Raw genomic sequence first — 16,136 nt, 5'->3', positions numbered from 1 at the left:
CTACAAAAATCCTAATAAACTATATATATAAATCTACACAATTCCCTTTTCCCCCATCTTTAAATCAAATATTTGGTTCTGTTTATATTTGTGATATCCACTACTGGAGAGTCTTTCTGTAAGACTATCAAAACACTAAAGTGTGTTTATACTACTTTTAAAGGAAAAGGGATCTATTATATGATACTCTGAAGGAAATTAGTTTAAGCTTATAAACATGCCTGGATTATGTGGAAATAGGCAAGTTCAGTCATGACAGATACTTTTTTATCTTTCAAATTTTAAGTATTTGAGGAATACAAATGATCAAACCTCTAGTATCTTATCATATTTCAAAGCTATAAAAGATTAGAAATAAAGTATTTATCATAAAGTTTATATAGATAATTCTCATTTTTGAAATAAAACTTTTGCTCAAGGTCATCTACACATTTTGCAGACAGACAGCCTCTGTCTTTGAGGACATGTAATTCCTAATGCACTTACAGAAAAGCAACCACATACCTTTTTTGTTGTGCTAAATTCATAAACAACTTCTTTTTCTTGATCTCTCATTACAGGCTTTTTGGAGATATTTCCCACATATACATGACTACGAATGACAGGTAACAGATCAAAAGAAAGCTCCGCAATTTTCTTCAGTGCATTGGCTATGGCTTTGTCATGTGACTCCACAGTTTCTTTGGGGTTTAGAGGCAGCTGTGAAACTGTACTAATGGCTGGACTAGAACAACTTCTTTCCTCCTCTGTTGTTACTTCAGCTTGAGGGAGTTTCCTTTGAAGGTTCTTATGGATTCCTTCTGCAGGGGCCCTGATTTCTGGTTCTGGGGACCCACCATCCAGGCGCAATCTTTTAGCACTCCTCAGCGTAGGCGCTGACAATGTTCTTTTCCCACTGGAATCCTGCTGAGTCCTCAAATTTCTGGCTTTATCTTGGCTACCAGAGCTCTGGTCACCACCAGAGCTGTTCCCTGTTTTGACAAAAGCAGTTGATGTTGAAGTGATTGCTTTGAATCCTATCATAGCACTGACAGGTCCCGATAAATTTTTACAGTCAGTGGATGGACCTCGACCAAGCTGAAGATTTCCTTTGAGGATGTTGAGAGTCCGGGCCCTGGCAGACAACTCGGGGTACATGGTGTCAAGGATTTTAACGGAGTTCTCCTGAGGTACTCCCACAGGAGCATGGCCAGATGCGCAGGGCGGGAGTCTGCCAGGCACAGGAAGTGCATGCTTTGGTGTGGCTGCACAGAACTGCAGAGGAGACGACACTATCCTCTCACCTGCTGATGCAGCAGACGGAGATGGAGAAGGACCCGGAGGAGAGGTGCGCCTGGGGTCTTCTGGCCATGGAGACATCACAGGAGGAACCGGGATTTCACAGAAGGGAGAGATCTGGCTGATGGGAGAGGGTGGTGAGGAAGGACTACAACTCAGTGCCAGGGGAGAAAGTGGCTGTGCAGTCCTTGGAGGGGTGGCTATCAGAGGAGCAAGCAGAGGAGGCAGGGGAGGCCCCACTTCTTGCCGTATTTTACTCAGAGTATCAGGAGAACAATCTGTAGGAGCAGATGTATCAGCATTTGCTAAAATGGTCTGAGTTTGACTTCTTTGGGTTTTTGTATTACTTTTTTCCCCTGAAAATGACTGAGAAACTTCACTCTGATGAGCCTCAATTCTGCTTGATGCTAAAGTCTTTACTGTTTTGTTAGATTGATCTTTGTTTGAAATCTTTGATCGATTCTTATTTTTGCCGAATGGCTCGAGTTTCGAGTTATAATATGTGTGATCAGACGGAACAGTCTGAGAGTCGAAGTCTTGATCATATATTTGAGAACTAATCCATATACTTGGCTTAACAGGTCTATTCCGCAAACGACTTTTATCAAAGTTGGTGCTCTGAGCACTGCTTGAAACATCCTCTTGGGGACATGAAAGATTAGTACTACTGCCACATGGAGGCTCCTGACAGGGAGGGGCAGCTAGACTGGCCTCCGGGGACTTCTCAACAGAAGCCACTGGGACGCAACCAGCATCCACCCCTCCTTGGTCCTGAGAAACAGGGATGTCTCCAGGAGCCTCACACAGTGTGACCTGTTCCATGGGTGGAACAACAGCCATACCACTAATGACTGTCCAGTTGTCCCCATTCTCAATGACTAGATTCTGATCCTTATTGATAAGCACATTTATAACTTCTGGGGTCACTGTCGATATCTGATACTGAAATGTTGTTTCAACCTCACAACTAGCACTTTGCTCAGTCACTGGCTCCACTGCTGAGTCACAGCACAGGGCTGGCGGCTCTGCAGGCCCTGCCTGGCGCTCTTCCCCACTATCTGCGTGCCTGCTTGCATCTTGGCCATCCTCTGGCCTGTTCTGAGTGTTCTCATTATTAGGTCCACTGCTAATGGGAGAGCTGCCTCCGGTGTCCAAGTCGGCTGCCAGTGGGGGTGGTTCTGAAGTGTGTGCCAAGGAGCTAGTCATCTCCTGAGGTGGAGCTTTCTCTCTTAAATTGTCACTTGTCGTGTTGTTATGTATATTTAAGAGCAATAAATTATCAGTATCTTTACCATCACAATCTTCATAATTTGTTTGAAGTTCTTGCCCAATCTTGGTGAGAACCTCAGACAGTGTTTCTAAAGAACACTGAGTAAACTGGCTTGTATTTTTTAAAGAATCATCATCCTCTGATTCAATCCATTCTTCAGAGGTTCCAAGTGTTTCTTCTTCACAAGGTTGCTCTTCATACTTTTCTCCTGATATTTCACTTTGCTTTAGTTCTTTGTTCATTTCTTTATTTAGGGTTCCTTTACTAGAACATTCTGAAACAGAGTCCCCTGAACTATAATCCCTTAACTGACAACTCTCAAGAAACGTAACAACATCTGATGTAGAAAGTCTGTCTAGCTCAGAAAGAGTACTTATGGTAAAATCTTGCAAAGCTGAGGTCAAATAACCTATATCTAAGGAAGGTCTTGTCTCAGCTACACCAGCACCTGTGTCTCCTAAATCTTTCTGTGGGTCTCCGGTGGCATCTTGCTGCTCACTCCCCATCACAGCTTCAGGCTCATGTTCCCCCTCACTGCAGCTAAGCCCCTCACTCTCCTCTACCTCGGTGTCCTCCTTTTCCTCCCGAATGCCTGTGTAACAATGCAAAGTGTCAGCAAGGCTACTTGGGGAGATACCCTGTGTCTCTCCGTCTTTTCTGCAAAACGCTGAAGAGGTGCTTGTTGTGACAAAACATTCGGGAAAAGCCCCACCAGGAGTTTTAGATTTCAATTTCAAAAGTTCATTAGCATTTTGCAGTATGTTAGAACTGTTTGCTACGGCCGAGGTCTCACAGGGGTCCTCTTCAACAGAAAAACCTCCAGATGCTGTCACTTCTGTGGCTGGAAGCAGCTCACTGCCACCTGTCCCACTTGAGTCTGGATCTGTGGCCTGAGGAAGCAGCTTTTGCTTCTGTACTGTAGCATCTCCCTCTACTACAGCCTCTCCCTCTACTACAGCCTTTCCCTGCACTGCAGCTTCTCCCTCCACTCCAGCTTCTCCTTGCACTGCAGCTTCTCCCTGTACTGCAGCTTCTCCCTGCACTGCAGCTTCTCCCTGCAATGCAGTTTTTGCCTGCACTACAGCTTCTCCCTGCACTGCAGCTTCTCCCTGCACTGCAGCTTCTGCCTGCACTACAGCTTCTCCCCGCACTGCAGCTTCTCCCTGCACTACAGCTTCTCCCTGCAATGCAGTTTTTGCCTGCACTACAGCTTCTCCCTGCACTGCAGCTTCTCCCTGCACTACAGCTTCTCCCTGCAATGCAGTTTTTGCCTGCACTACAGCTTCTCCCTGCACTGCAGCTTCTGCCTGCACTACAGCTTCTCCCTGCACTGCAGTTTTTGCCTGCACTGCAGCTTCTGCCTGTACTCCAGCTTCCCTCACAAGGTCTTGGTTTTGGACACAGATGTTTTCAGAAGAGAAAGATAATTCATTATTTATAGAACAGTCAGAATTTTCTACTGGTATAGAATCACTTGGAGAACTGAAATCCAATTTTCTCCTAGAGGTAGAAACTTCTGGTGAAGTGCTTTTCACAGCAGCCACTTCCTTGCTCTTTTGTGTTGTATCATCTCTTTCCCCATCACATTTTGCTGTGGATGACATATCATCAGTTTCATTATCACTCTCTCCCGTTGCTAAGGTAGGCTCATTCCCTCGTAGTCTCAAGTGTTCCAGTTCAGCACTTGGAATCTTTTCAGGTCTTGCCTGCTTTGTGATAACTGATACTTGATTAGGCAACAATGATGTGGTCTTAAATTCTACGGGATTATTATTTTCTCTAGGAAGATCAGGCATGGGTACTGGTGCTTCATACTGTAGGGATGGCGCTGCCTTTTGTTCTTGTCCTGATTTAGCTCTCAGACTTGCTTCCCCACCTCTCCTTAATAAATCACTATGGTGCCATGAAGTGCTTTTAAGGAAACCCAAACCACCCTTGATCAAGCCAGCCTGAGAATCTATTAATGATGTGAACTCTGGCTTACTTAGTGCGAGTTCAATTCCTAGATCTTGACTTTCACATTGTCCATCTTTTGTAGCCTTCATAAATACTGACTGAGGAAGTAGATGTATTTTGGTCATGTCTTTTACAACTTTTGTACATTCTACCTCACTGCTCTTCTGATCATTAAAATTAGATGCTCTCAGTTCAGGGCTGAAAGCACGCAAGCTCTTCTCCAGGCTGTTTCCTCCTACAGAACACTCTGGTGGCTCAGACTGCAGATTTAACGTGTTTAAAATTTTAGTTTGTAATTTTTGTTTCAAATGATGCAGTTCAGCAGGGAATACTTTAGTTGGACTACTTGTATCATTAACACACTCTAACCCAGAAGACAACTGGGGATTACTGCACACAGACAATGCTAGTGAGGAAGAGGAGGAAACACTGGCTTCAGTATCAAGCCCTGCTGCATCCATTGCATCACCTGCATCATCGTCTTCTGATTCAGGTGATTCTCCCAAAATGAACCCTTGCATATCCTCTGTTTCCCTTTCCATTTCTCCAGATGCTTCCCGCAAATGGTCAGAACCTGTTACACAGTCTGATTCAGAAGTGATTTCCTTAGTTAGTGCCCATTTAGTAAACTCTGACTCGGGTGATTCTATCACTTTGGACAATAGGGTTTTTCCTTCAGATTCACTGGGTTCATTTAATGGCCTCTTGCCAGGAGGAGAATGCCATAGCTCCAACTCCCCAGGGACAGCCTCGTTCCCCTCTGCTTGGCTGCCAGACAACTTCTCAATGCCCAGGCTTAGCGTGGGCTTAGGAAATGTCCTCTCAGTTTGCACTGACTTGTCCTTTCCCCTAATCTCTGTCTGTTTTTCTGCCTCTTGCAAAATGTCTCTTTTTCTATCACTCACAAATTGAGATGACATTGTCCAGTGTTTTTCATGAGCTAAAGGTTCTTTCAGTGCTGCTGTTGAAGTCTCAAATCCAAGAGTTGTTGTTTTGTTTACTTCCAATGTACTTAGAGCTTGAATAGATCCATGAAATTTGGGGTTTTCCTCCGATATACTACTTTGTTTATTTTTTCTGAATGAGGCAAAATAATTCTGTGATTCAGTTGTATCATCTTCTGAAACAGACTCAGTAGAATTTCTAAGCTGAGCTGAGTCATTATCGCTGGAATCTGTACACTCTCCAAAGTAGGTTTCCTTAAAAAAAATATGAATTTTACTAGTAAAACACTAATTCAACAGACCAAACATGACTATCAATTAAATGCATTTTTTTTTTTTTTAAAAAGGACATGCTTCCCAAAGAATCCTTAAAATCACATCTGAGAAAGGGCAGTGTTGGCAGGCTCTAGAGTCTCTAGGCAGTTCTCCATCTCTGGTATGACACTGTTGTGCCCTCTCCCTGAAGGTGCCTGGCCCTCACCAGGGGCCACCCCTCCAATATTAGACACTCTCCCAAGACCCACACCCTATTACTCCACACAGAGCTAAGGATTATGTTTGTTCTTTTAACTTCCAAACATTCCTACCTCCAACCTCTTACTTCTGCACCTTCTGGTAACAAAGCCCCCAAGACAGATGTATGGCCTCTGGCTACACAGCCCTCTATCTTCCTCTTTGTCCCATGCCTCAGACTCTCAGCCAGTACAGCCTTGTCACTGCTCAGGGGGTGTCTTGTGGATGTATTCTGCCACAGGTCTCCCCAACACATCCTCACATGAATGCTGCTCCCTGGCTGTTGCCATCAACCATACCTGTGCCATCCTTACATAGCTCCCTCCCTCCCAGCCCCTGTCCTCCAGCCAACTAGTACCCACCTCTGCTCCAGAAACCCCAACTAGTCTTCTCCTTTCTGTGCTAACTGCCTCTAGCATGTGCCCATCTGGTACATAACAGTACCAACCACCTTGTTGCTATTCAGCAAGGGAACAGGGGAGCGGTGAAGATTAACAACTGCTGACTTGCTCCTACTAAAAGAAGTCTTTCCTCTTCTGAACTCTAGAGCTGTGATCCCCAACCCTGGGGGCAGCAAACCGGTACCAGTCCATGGTGCTTTTGGAACCAGGCCACATAGCAAGAGGTGAGTGGCAGGCAAGCAAACAAAGCTTCATCTGTATTTACAGCCGCTCCCCCACCGCTTGCCATCCCTCCCAGCTCTGCGGTCCATGGAAAAATTGTCTTCCATAAAACCAGTCCCTGAAGCCAAAGAGATTGGGGACCACCATTCTAGAGGACCACTACTTCTTGGCTCTCTTGTCCTTCTTTTCAATCTCCTTTCCTTTCCCCTTCTCTACTACCTGTCTCTATTTATATAAGGACAGTTCCCCAGGATTCAGACTGTGCCTCCATCCTCTTCTTCTACATACTTACTCGATGACATCAGAGTCAGACGGCTTCTGCTACACTCAGATGCTGACAGGCTCTAACGATCTGTGTCCCACCAGTCTCCCTCTAAGCACCACACCTGTGCACACACATACCTAGTATCTACTACTATGTAGTATCTACATCTTTGACTCCTCCAGCTCCCCTAACCACAACATTGAAAATGTCATCAAATGCTGCTTGTGTGCTCTCATAACACTCCAAACCAGTCCCCACCTCTTTAACACTAATGCCCTAACTTGGGTTCAGGTGTCAAGAATCAAGTGAACTGCCTTTCAAACCACTGCCCGTTTATAGTCTCACCCATTTCCTGACTGTCCCCACTCCCTGTTCATTCACACTGTGACTATCCTGAAACTTTCAAATAAAAATCTATCTTCAAGCCCATTCTTTGCATTCATCAAGACTTCCCATTGCCTTCAGGATAAAGTGGAAACTTGTTAGGAGGGCACACATGGGTCTTCCATGTGGTCTGCACAAATGTTCCCCAACAAGGTGCTCACCCTCAGTCCTACATGCTGTGTGAACAAACAGCTCCTGCCAGAAACGCCCTCACTCACTCTCCAAAACTCAGCTGGGGAAGCCTGCCTTCAGAAGCACACTGCATTCCACCCTGCCCTGGTCTCCATTCAGGACGAGCTTCTTTTCTGTGTCCTTTTCGAGCAGAGTGTTTCTCAGCAATGCAGGGCACAGCAGAGCCCTCATCTGCCCCCTTACTGGTCCACCTCCACAAGGCAGACCCAACAGAGCAGCAACTGCATCCCCTATCATCTCTGACTAGCCCAATGTCCGCAACATAACAGATGCGTGATGTTTCCTAAAGCAAGACAGTGACTCCAAGGAGCTGAACACATTTATCTGCTCTTTAAGCCAAAAAGTATACAAATATGCTTCATCAAGACTAATTTCCTAAGAAACTACTATAAATCACTCTGTAAGCATACAACATGATGATGAATTCATCAAATAAAGGTAGAGAACTCAGTTACACTAGGTTAATGGGCATATATACTATATACATGGATTTTCCTATCACTATAAAATTCCATGCATACAAATATATATTTAACTTACTCATTTCATATTTATTTTGTGCCAGGCACTAGAGATAAGAACAATGAAGACAAAGTCTTCCTACAGGAAACTTATAATTTGATTGTGGATAAAGACAAATAAAAAATGCAGCCATAACACAAAGTGAAAAAATTCAGGTCAGGCACAGCAGCTCATACCTGTAATCCTAGCACTTTGGGAGGCTGAGGCGGGAAAATCACTTGAGGCCAGGAGTTTGAGGCTAGCCTGAACAAGAGGGAGACCTCATCTCTATGAAAACTAGAAAAATTATCTCGGCATAGTGGTACGTGCCTGTAGTCCCAGCTACTGGAGAGGCTGAAGTAGGAGGATTGCTTGAGCCCAGGAGTTTGAGACTATAGTGGGCTATTATGATGCCACTGCACTCTAGCCTGGCAGACAGAACAATACTCTGTCTCAAAAAAAAAAATCACCCTATATATGTTGATCCAAGGGGTACTGGCATGCCTTTTTAAATTCTCATGTTACTCCTTAATAAAACTTGCTAAAATTAATAGCCTTTGCCAGAATCCCACAAATACCCTTTGAGTATCAATAACATATTAGGATAGACAATGTGTCCACTTGCTAATTCAAATTCAGAGAACAAAACTCACAGGTGCAAGTGAAGAAGGTAAGGAAGCCACGTGTGGTGACATCAGAGGGGGTGACGGCACTGGTGACAGAAGTGGAGGGGGAAGTTTGAAGAAATCAATTGCAGCTTGAAGATCTTCATCAAAAAAATGATCATGGTCAGAAAAGTCAGTACTGTCACCATCATTATGACTCTGCATTACAATCTCAGGATTCCCAGCCTCCTTAAAAACACAGTCAGTACCATAATTTGCTCTACCAGGCCACTCTTGTTCCACATCTTTACATGAAGATAAATCATCCTCTAACTCCATGGACAGTTCTGTGAGGCATGACTGCACATCTAAGGACCTGAAAGGACTTCCTTGTGCTGGAGGTAGTGTGTCATCTTCCCCAAACACTCTGGATCTGGTGTTTTCTTTGGAAGATATTTCTGTGGAAAGGTAAAAAAGTAGGTATCAATATCAAGAAAACTTACAAAAAAAATAACCTCATTCTAAGACTTTAAAATGCTTGTAATCTTAAGTCTAAGTAAGAATCATTTTTTATCTACTCAATTTTTCTTTTATTTTTTATTGACACATAGTAATTGTACACATTTGAGGTTATGTGTGATATTTTGATACATGCATACAATGTGTAACAATCATATCAGGGCAACTGGGGCATCTATTACCTCAAACATTTATCTTTTATTTATGTTGGGAATGTTCTAACTCTTTTCTTCTAGCTGTTTTGAACTATACAATAAATTATTGTTAACTATAGTCACCCTACTGTACTATCAAATGCCATATCTTATTCCTTCGAACTATATTTTTGTACCATTAACTAACCTCTCTTCATCCCACCTCTACCCTTCCCATAAGTAGAAACAATTTAAAAAAGGCAGCCAATTGCTTCCTGAACATTATCCTAGAAGATGTATGTGAATTTATTTCATATAAGTATTCTACCCTTGCAGTAAGAAAAGTGAGACAGATAGGCAGATGGGTAGATAGATGAGATAACCCACCAACTCATTACTATAATGCACAGTTGGAAAGGCATTGGCAGAAGTGGTCATGGGCCTTGTTAACTCACTCATTCTCTTGGTGAATCTTACCATATAACTAGCAGAATTTGGCAGAGAAACAACTTTGTGTATATAGGTTGAAAGGGACACTATTTTTCTGTCCAATAAGTTATCTGAAATCAACCACTATTAAGCCTACCCCAGGCCATATCTATACAGTGTTCTAATTGAGAGACCTAACAAGGTCACCTGAATACTGCACCTGAATTCTGCAACAGAAAAGTTCCTATAAAAAGTAAAGCCAAGTCTTTTGGGTCTTGATTTTGGTGAACTCCAGTGGTACTAATTATTAGCAAAGACAATGGGTCCATAATCATTTGTTATATTTGAAAGCTTTAAAAAAAAAAGTTTTACAAAGAATCCAGGGCTCCTTGGAAAAGTGGTTGATAGCTGGGGAGGGAAAACACAAGTTGAGACTGAAACATCTTGAGACAGCAAAAAGTAAAGTACTCAAAAAAGGATGGAGCATGTCTGAAGGGTCCACAAGACAATCTGAAGAAGTTCTCACAAAGCTAGAGCAATTCAAAGAATAAATAATGATAGCACTGAATTATAATGTATAGAATAAGTATCTCTGTACTGTACTGGCATAAACAAATAGGTTAATAAATAAATAAATGGAGAAAGGACACAGCTCTTCTTTATAGAAAAAATTCTAATTAATAAATACAGAAGAAATGAGAGAAATACAAAAATCACTATTTGGCAAATACCAAAGCAGTAACTGTAGCAGGTAAAAAAGATCCACTGATGGATGCTAAAATCAGTGGGTGACGATTTGAGAGGAAACAGAACATTCGCATATTATTAAAATATCTTTCTCAAGTTAATTCGTTAGGAAAAAAGAGTAACTTTACAATAAAGAAAATTGCAGACACCATCTTAAACAAGTGATCAAGGTTACCATCCCCAGTGATAACACTTCTCTCCAGCACCACGCCCTGAGCAGAGGGAAATATCTGCACTGTCCTTGCCATAAATACACAGCCTTAATCTACAAGAGAAAATGTTAGACAAGCCAGAACAATAGGCTTTCTACAAAATAATACTCTACCAAAGTGTTAAAGACATGGGAGAGGAGGAAAAACCAAGAAACTGTCAGACTGGAGATTAAAGCATGATGACTACTAAAGGCAACTGGGGTCATGGACTGGACCCTGGAACGGAAAGAGCATATCAGTGAAAAAACTGGGGAAATCTACGGCTTAGTGAATAGGACTGTACCAAATGTTCTGGTTTGGGTCATTAGTAATGGAAGATTTGAAAATTTGGGAAATCTAGGTAACGGTTCCAAGGAAGTTCTCTGAATTATTTTGTAACTGTTCTCACATGAAATAAATAAAAAGTTTTTTTTTTTAAAAAAAGTATGTTTTATAGTATAAGGTACAAAAATACCATGCTTTCCCTTTCTACCTTGAAAAAATTAACATAACAGACTTATCCCTCAAAACTGTGTTTTTAAATAAAAACATCAGATTACTAACTGAATGACTGCCCTTTTAATATCATAATGTCATAAAACCAAGTGCGTAAAACAGACGACTGACCAATCCTCTGGTTGTTTCTGCCTACACAGATAGAGAAATTCTGAACTGAAGTGACTAATCTAGGAGTTGCAGGCACCACCTGGTTATTATCAATGCTATTACCTAATAGGTGAACTGAGGGGGAAATCTATTTGAAGGAACCCCATCAAATATGCCTTTGTATACCTGACAAGTTCTGGATTCAGCATAAATACGAATCAGTAACTTGCCTACTGACATTTTTCTGAGGGAACTTTGTCTTCAGAAGCCTGAGAGGAAAATGAAGTGTACATGTTTCTATAGATTCAGATCCTCAGTGATCTGTTAATTCACAGCAGCTAACCATAAGAAATTAGTAAAATGACAAAAAGTTAAACAAGAAGCACTTTAATCTTATAAACAAAACAGTTATCTTCCACTCTTCGAAATAGGCATTTGGTTAATATCTATTTACAAACCCTACAGCGACTCTTAACTGTGAATTTGGTAGAATGCTTCTGTGACATTTTACTGTAAATCAAGATGCTCAGCCAAAAGGAACTGATAGTTACATAAAAACAAATAAAGCTGGACCGGGCATGGTGGCTCACGCCTGTAATCCTAGCACTCTGGGAGGCCAAAGCGGGTGGATGGTTTGAGCTCAGGAGTTCAAGACCAGACTGAGCAAGAGTGAAACCCTGTCTCTACTAAAAAAAATAGAAAGAAATTAGCTGGACCACTAAAAATATATACATAAAAATAAATTAGCCGGGCATGGTGGTGCATGCTGGTAGTCTCAGCTACTTGGGAGGCTAAGGCAGGAGGATAGCTTGAGCCCAGGAGTTCGAGGTTGCTGTGGGCTAGGATGACACCATGGCACTCTACCTTGGGCAACACAGTGAGAATCTGTCTCAAAAAAAACACCAAAGAATGAAGCTAAACTGCTAAAGGGTTGACTAAACTCATGAAATGATCTAGAAAAAACTGTGCATCTTTCAGGTCTTCTGTATATGCCTGTCCAACATGCCTCTATATCTGTCCTTCCAGCTTCTTTGAATGTTCTCTGAGGAAAACTCCTATTAAAAGATGAAAAGCTAAATTCATTTACTGAGGTTCGAAGTCACATGAAGGGAAAGGCATTTTGTATAATTAAAAGTACCCATTCTAGTTTATTCAATTCTTTTCATGTAGAATCAGGAGACACTAAAAACTAAAGGCTGCAATGTCTATGGTAAACATTTCTATTTTACCAGAAGTACAGAAATGTACTTCTGTAAGCTTCCCTCTTACCTAGGACACAACTGCTGTCTTCACCAGGTAGTCTGGGTGTTGCGTTTACACAGAGCCAGAGTTCCTTCAGAAGCAGTTTTACTTTTCCTGTGAAAAAGAAAGCATTACAGTCATATCATTTGGCTCAGCCTACACAAGACCAAAACAACTCTGTGAAATCAGATTTATTAGGGACTAGGTAACTTAGGGAAACTAGGTAACTTAAACCTCTTCCCCAAACTCAACCATTACGCACAATTCATTAATGGGAAGGGCTGTAACATTTTAAACAAATTTATCTTTGGCCCATATATTTTCTCCACATAATGTTGTGAGATAGGGGAAGGAAGCAGTTAATGACCAATACAATACAAGGGAGTTGGGCTCTACAGAGTCTATAAAGAAGAGTAGAGAAGCATCCCTCAGTTAGATGAGGTTACCAGAAAAGTCAACAGAGTTGTGCATGCTATAATTAACCTGGTGGGGGTCCACAGATCGTAGCAAATCCATCAATGGAAATGAGGTGGGAGACAAAATGTGTGTGCATGAGCATATGGAGAGGAACAGATAATCACACACAGCAAACAGAGAGAGGCACATGCTTTCAAAAGGAAAGTAAAACCTTTCGAATTTATATAACTTTTTAAAGGAGTCTGGATTCCTAAAATGGTTAAGAATCACTAATTCAAGTTGAAAGGCCAAGGGCAATTGTAACAGCCCTAATGAAATTAATGTAATACCAAGAATATTATACTATGGTTTTAAAGCTTTTTTAACATTAAGTATGCAGATTCCAAAAAACCTTCCAAAGCAAAACATATTCATGAGAATAAATATGAATAGCCTGTGGTGAAATGTATATAAAAAGACAACCCACACTGATTAAAATTCAACTAAAAGTAGCTTTGAATATTAACTTACTTTCAGGTCACCTCAAAGTTGTCTATTATAGTTTCCTTAAACTTCAGTTTTTAAATTAACCATAAGCATTTATTAAAATTAGTGAAATTTTTAATCTAATTCAAGAAAGGCTACAAAGACCAACCATTTAAACCAAAGCATCTCCAGGGAATCACAGATTTTGAAATTGGTTAGCCCTATTTAAGCTGGCAAACTGTACCACTCCAAAAAATGAAGTCTATAGAAAGGGACCAGGACAAATGAAGAGGGCAATTATAGGTAAGTCTGAAAGGCTGGACATTCCCAACCTCTTCTGAGTCAATTCAACCTCTTAAATGTCACTGCGTGCGAGGCATATCCATTTTTGAATTCAAAAATTCTGGGATTGCATAGCTTATCTACATTGTGATTTAACCTACCCAAAAGCCTGCTTCCAAATACTGTAATCCCCTTTGCTTAAATGACCTGACCAGGATCCCTGCTTATTAGGTATACCCAAAGCAGCAAACAAGGAACCTTAAAAAAAAAGAAAAAAAGTTACTTATCCATTCTTACGGAGGCTATTAACCAGACCTACGTCTATTCTGAGAATCATTACCTCTGATCTGACCACAAAAACAAAAACAAAAACAAAACAAAAAAAAACCCACTATCCATTCCCAACAAAGCAGAAAACAAATATTCAGTGTTTGGTGTGGCTTTATACTTATTTGTAAAGATAAAACCTCATTAAATTGAATTGTACCTTTCCTTTAATCAAACTCTAAGGTATTTATAAGTATTTCTGGACTTATGCATTTATGAAATTTCTTTTCTACTCCATTGCCTTGTCAGTTTTTGTATCAATACCATACATCTTAAATCATGATAGGTTTATCTTGTAATATCTGTTAGGACATGATCTTGGCTCAGGTTTTTCCTTTTCAAAAATTTTACTATTCCAAACATGTATGCTTCCCGATAAACCTTCACCATCTGCTTGTCCTTTTCCATAGAAAACCTCAATGGGATTTTCAGTGAGTCTGTATATTTATATTCAGGGAAAATGTACATCTTTATAGTTTGAGTCTTTAATGCTCTTCAGGAATGGTTTAGTTTTCCTCATAGAAGTACTGCACACTGCTTTTAGGCATTTTCCCAGACATCTGCTGGTTCAGCTGCCATGTGAGAATAGGTTGTTCTTATTTCACTTCTTTTCTGACAGGTTAATAATAGTACATTATGTAAGTTCACTCTATATACTCACTTTACCAAGTTCCTATTACTTCTAATTCTGTTTCCAGCTTAGTCTTCTGGATTCTCTACATTAGTTATATAATCTGAAATGATAACAATTCTCTTTCTTATTAATATTTACAGCTTCTACTCTTATGTGCTTATTTTGCTGCACTAGTTAGAGCCTCCAGCATGTGAGTAATGAAAGTAAAAAAACCATGTTTACCTTGTTTCTGACAGTAATGACTACACTTTTAATGTTTCAACTTTCGCAAGTTCAAATTGTTTTTTATTATTCCCTCACAATTTTTTTTTAAAGGCATGGGTGCTGAATTAGCATTCTCTGAACCACCTATAGTATTCCTGAGATGAACTGTTAAGACATAATTTGCTTATTCTAAATTACTCATGGATTTGATTTCTTAAAACTTTATTATTTTTGCAGCTATATTAACAAGTGACAAAAGTTCTGAGTCTTGAGAATGTGTATGTTATTCATAATTGGTTTCGGCACAGAGTTATGCTAGCCTAAGAGAATGAGGTGGAACCATTCCTTATTTTCTAAGTTCTGAAACATAAAGAGACTAGTTTTTCACTGAAAGCTTTGCAGAACTTGTCCACCTAAATTTATTATGGTCTCTTTAGCAACTATTCTGAGTCAATTTGAGCATCTTTTCCTAGAAACTGGTCCACTTCATCTATATTCTCACATTTAAATATGAACTTGTGAATTAGGAAATTTCTCCACTGTAGTTTTATAGCTTTCTCAGTCCTGGCACTATTGTTTTTTTTGTCCTTTTCTAGATCAAACTTGCCAAACAGTTGTTGGTTTAATCAGCATTGCAAAGATCCAGCAGTCAGTTTTAAGGGTCCCAAACAAATTGCTTTATTTTCTATTTCAATTAACTTCTATTTGCATCTTCATCAATTCCCTCCTTCAGCTAAACACATCATTTTCTGTATTTCTTGATTTGTAAAATGACCACTTAAGGCCATAAAACATTCCCTTCAATATCAACATCTTGAAGGTTTTAATAAATACTGCCCTATTGTTTATGTGCAAAACAGTTTAGTATTTCAGTGTTATTTGCTATCCAAGAAGGTTTTGTGTTTATGTGTGTTTAGTTACTAGGTAAATTTTGTAGGTTTTGTTTTTGTAGAGGAAGGGAGATTTTTATTAATATCTCATATTAAATTGTAGATTTTTTGTTATCTATTAGTCAACTATTATATGTCTGCAAAATGTTTTAAAGAACTCTAGGTATGTAGTTTACAGAGTTGTATGTAAATTAAAAATCTTGGAATTGTGATTTCAATTCCACTCATCTGCTTTCACTCTCTGTGTGTGAGAAACACTGAAGCTTCCCATGATTAAGAGATATGGCTATTCCCCCTAAAATTTCCAAGAATTTTGCTTGACACAGTTTCATGCTCTTACATATATGATAGAGTATCTTCTTAGTGAATTATACCTTTAATCAGCCTGTTAATCATGTAAATTCATTTCTAAGTTTGAATTATTTTTTGCCTTATATGACTGCTCTGATGTTAGCATTGCTTGAAATATCTTTATCAATCCCTCTATATCCAATCTTTCCATTTCATTTGCTTTTAGG

The 16,136-nt window shown here is 40.2% G+C and overlaps 1 protein-coding gene across 1 annotated transcript in view; it reads right to left on the bottom strand.

The window, feature by feature from the left end:
- ICE1 (interactor of little elongation complex ELL subunit 1) overlaps positions 1–16,136 on the bottom strand; it is a 65,883-nt gene that overhangs the window by 22,223 nt on the left and 27,524 nt on the right. Inside the window, exons 11-13 of the mRNA XM_012757738.2 lie at positions 12,427–12,513; positions 8,580–8,989; positions 505–5,703 (exon numbers count right to left, since the gene is read on the bottom strand). Coding sequence (XP_012613192.2) covers positions 505–5,703; positions 8,580–8,989; positions 12,427–12,513 — 5,696 coding nt within the window. The remainder of the gene's footprint in view (positions 1–504; positions 5,704–8,579; positions 8,990–12,426; positions 12,514–16,136) is intronic.

This window comes from Microcebus murinus, chromosome 11 (genome assembly GCF_040939455.1).
Source record: "Microcebus murinus isolate Inina chromosome 11, M.murinus_Inina_mat1.0, whole genome shotgun sequence".
In the NCBI taxonomy this organism is placed as follows: Eukaryota; Metazoa; Chordata; class Mammalia; order Primates; family Cheirogaleidae; genus Microcebus; species Microcebus murinus.
This window is presented reverse-complemented; position numbering and strand designations above follow the sequence as displayed.